General features: G+C 38.3%; 1 protein-coding gene across 1 annotated transcript; it reads right to left on the minus strand.

Annotated features, from left to right (window-relative positions):
* Positions 1–850: 850 nt before the first annotated feature.
* On the minus strand, positions 851–2,686 carry LOC120125075 (protein FEZ-like). The gene is made up of 3 exons (XM_039143571.1): positions 2,445–2,686; positions 2,035–2,339; positions 851–1,564 (listed from the first exon to the last, which is right to left on the minus strand). Exons 1-3 carry the CDS (start codon positions 2,626–2,628, stop codon positions 851–853), a joined length of 1,203 nt encoding a protein of 400 aa, XP_038999502.1. The 5' UTR covers positions 2,629–2,686.
* Between the last annotated feature and the right edge of the window lie 596 nt (positions 2,687–3,282).

The following is a 3,282-nucleotide window of genomic DNA, read 5'->3' on the forward strand; positions in this document are numbered from 1 at the left end:
TCTAGAGCAAAGTTCTGCAGACTTGTAGAATCCCCTGCAGGGTTCTGTGTTGGAATGATGCCTTGGTCTGGACAGAAACTAACTACAAGGGGAAGTCCTTGTTAGTCTATATTCTGAAGCTAGCTTGGATTAGTCTTGTACTATGTCTGGGAGGAACGCAATTTTAGGCTTTTCAGAGGCTGCTCTCGTGATCCTGAAGAAGTCTTTGATAGCATCAGGAGGACTGTTAGTGCCAAGTTGCAAGGCTACAACATAAACAAAGCTGATAGGGTCAACCTTCAACTTTGTGTAGAATGGAACATTGGTTAAATGACTGGTGCCTGCTGTATTTTCCTTTTATAGCTTGTTGTTTTGGTTCCTTTGGTTGCATTAGTTGTGTTGTCTGTTCAGACTTAGGTATGAGGTCCCTAGTAGGGGGTCAGTGCTTGTTCTGCTATTTAACAGTTGGTTCCTCTTGTAATTTGTAATTGTTCTTTTGGGTAATAAAAATCAAATTAACCAAAAAACAAATATTATCGTGTGACCATGTATGTTGGTGCTCTGCCTTATCCCACAACATCAAGATTAATATCTCTAACTTTATTTAAGAGATCTAATGCCTTATCCCACCAAACTATCTTATTGTTAGTATACGTAAAAGTGTTGTTAATTCAGTATTAACCCATTTAGCATCATTATTGATATAAATATTTAAGAGAGTTGATTTGATTGCGTTTAAGCACAATTATCTCTTACTTGAAACAATTAAACTTTTCATTCTCAAAATAATGAAACAATTTGATATGCCTACAACACAATTCTACACGTTGATTTCTAAACCGGGAGAAGTTTTCAGACTTTGTAAAGTACATCAAGTGTGACACTTGGTCGAGGAAAAACTTGTTGACATCTCACTAGAACATGAAGAATCCCAAGGCATGCTTGGCTTCCAAGCGTCCGCCACACTCATGGGAAAAGGAAAACCGAAGGGAAATCCAATGGATCGAACAACATCCCACTGATCAGCAACATGGGTGACATTGCAATGATCATCATTATTGATCACCATGTTCCCTTGCGTCTCATGGGGGAAAACCCCTGAAGAGAAGCCACCATTGCAATGATCTTGTGATCCACCATCAAAGTAATCTCCTAGCATGGAAGACGACATGTTTAGCAACACCGAAGTAACATCGACTTCCGATCGCGCCTGCGGTGAGCTTTGATCGATAGGCGCAAAAATAAGGCTCGTTAGGTCTCCATTGGACATGGGAAGTACTTGAGGAAGCTTCTCTGCAGCCATCTGGTTGATGATGGGCTTGTAAGGGAGAAAGTTTAGAGGAGAAAACGCAGCAGAACATGTCTGTAGTAGATCGGTGTTGTTGAGGTTAAACTGGACAGGTGATGAACTGGTTTTTGTGGTCAAGACTATGTTGTCTGAAGAAAGCTGAGAACTGTTTGAACCTCTACTAACCATATCAGATATCGACGATGTTTCGGGCATCGGAGAAACCCACGAATGACAAAGAGCTCTTTGAGCTGCGGAGTTGGTTTTCTTGAATATCTTGCATATCGCCCACGAGTCCTGCCAAAGTTTTCAAAGAAAGTTGATAAATAAAATAAAAAATAAGTGTAAAAAGGGTATAATCACAAAAATGTTCCTAACATCCTGTTAACTAATCACTTTACTCCCAATGTTTTATTTTAGGGCAAAAACCCTCCAAGGTTTGGTTAATAGTCACTTTGACACCTATTTTTTTGTTTTGAAATATTTTAGCCCTCAATGCCTTATTTTAAGGAAGGACATTGTTTTGGAGCATTTTACTCCCAATGTCTCATTTTAGAGTAAAAATGACACTTTTTGAAGCATTTTTTGTTTACTAACGATTTACATCCATAAGAGACTTTTTCCCTAAAAATGAAACATTGGGACTAAAATACTTTAAAAAATGATATGAATCAAAGTAAAAATTTAACTAAACGTGAGTATATTTTTGACATTAAAAAAAAGCAGAAAAGTTTGAAAGAAAATGCGGGTGTTTTGAGATTGTTTACATTGGCAGGAAGGCATTTGTCAAGGTATCTCTTTGGAGGTGCAGAGTCGGTGAGAGAAGGTAACCTAAACTCATGCATCATCCAATCAGTTTTCACCCCTTTGGCTGCTCGACCTTTGTAGAAAACAAGAGATTTCTTCAACCCAATGCACTTGGTGGTGCCTTCCAACGAATAGATGGGGCGGTCAGTTCCTGTGGCTTTCCAAAATCCAGCCCCAGTTACTCGATTTGGCCTCGCACTATTCCTGTATTTCCTGTCCCTTGGACAGTAGAAATACCACTCTTTCTCCCCGGTGGCCGCTAGTTCTTGATAGAAAAAAGAAACAAGCGTCAGTTTCCAATCTAGCAGAGTTTCAGTTTCACTGAAAAACAAGTATGGATATAGGCATATAGCCTATAGGGTTAACTTACTTGGAAGATCCCATGGATCATATTTATAGATGTCCAGTTGCTTAATCAGCTCTATTGAGAGAGGACGCTGCTGAATCTTTCTTTTCAGATAAAACCCAACGAGCTCTTCATCTGTTGGATGAAACCTGAACCCTGGCAGCATTATTTCTTCCATTTTATCACCATCACTTATTCTCTCACCCATTTTTTCTTCTTCAAACTAAACCCTAGAGGAAAGACTGAAGAGCAAGAAACTTGCTGACACAAGAACAGCTTGACAATGAAGCAAACCCTAAGAAACAAGCAAGGTTTAAATAAAAAGAGAGAGATTGAAGTTGAACTGAGACTGAAAGGTATCGAGTTGAGGTTTAAGTTTTCAGTTAATTTGAAGGCAATATATGCTACCTGAGGAGGGGTCTGCCCCCGAAGGATCAGCCGCTTTTTTGGTGACTTTTGAAAGGAGTGTACTTTGTATGTGTTTAGAGAGGATCGGTTGGCCCACCGATGAAGCGGACGGTAAACGCTTGTTATATAATAAAAGAGTAAATTACACAAATGTCCCCTGATTATATAGTGTTATTTTTTTAGTCTCTGGATTATTACAGGTTATAAAATGATCCTCTGAGCAACTATTCAAAGTTACAAAATGACCACTCGACTATTCATAAATTCATAATCGTCATTTTCCATTAAAAATGATAGTCGTGTGAGCTAGACATTAACATGCTGACTAAGATATAATAAAATCATATTTTAATGATATTTATTGGCACCCATGTTGCTTTCAAGTACTAGCTAGACAACATAATATAAACGAAGAATCGTTCCATAAAATACAATTTAAATAATTTTTGGGATC

The sequence above is a fragment of the Hibiscus syriacus genome, unplaced genomic scaffold (genome assembly GCF_006381635.1).
Source record: "Hibiscus syriacus cultivar Baekdansim isolate YM2019G1 unplaced genomic scaffold, ASM638163v2 tig00110429_pilon, whole genome shotgun sequence".
Lineage (NCBI taxonomy): Eukaryota > Viridiplantae > Streptophyta > Magnoliopsida > Malvales > Malvaceae > Hibiscus > Hibiscus syriacus.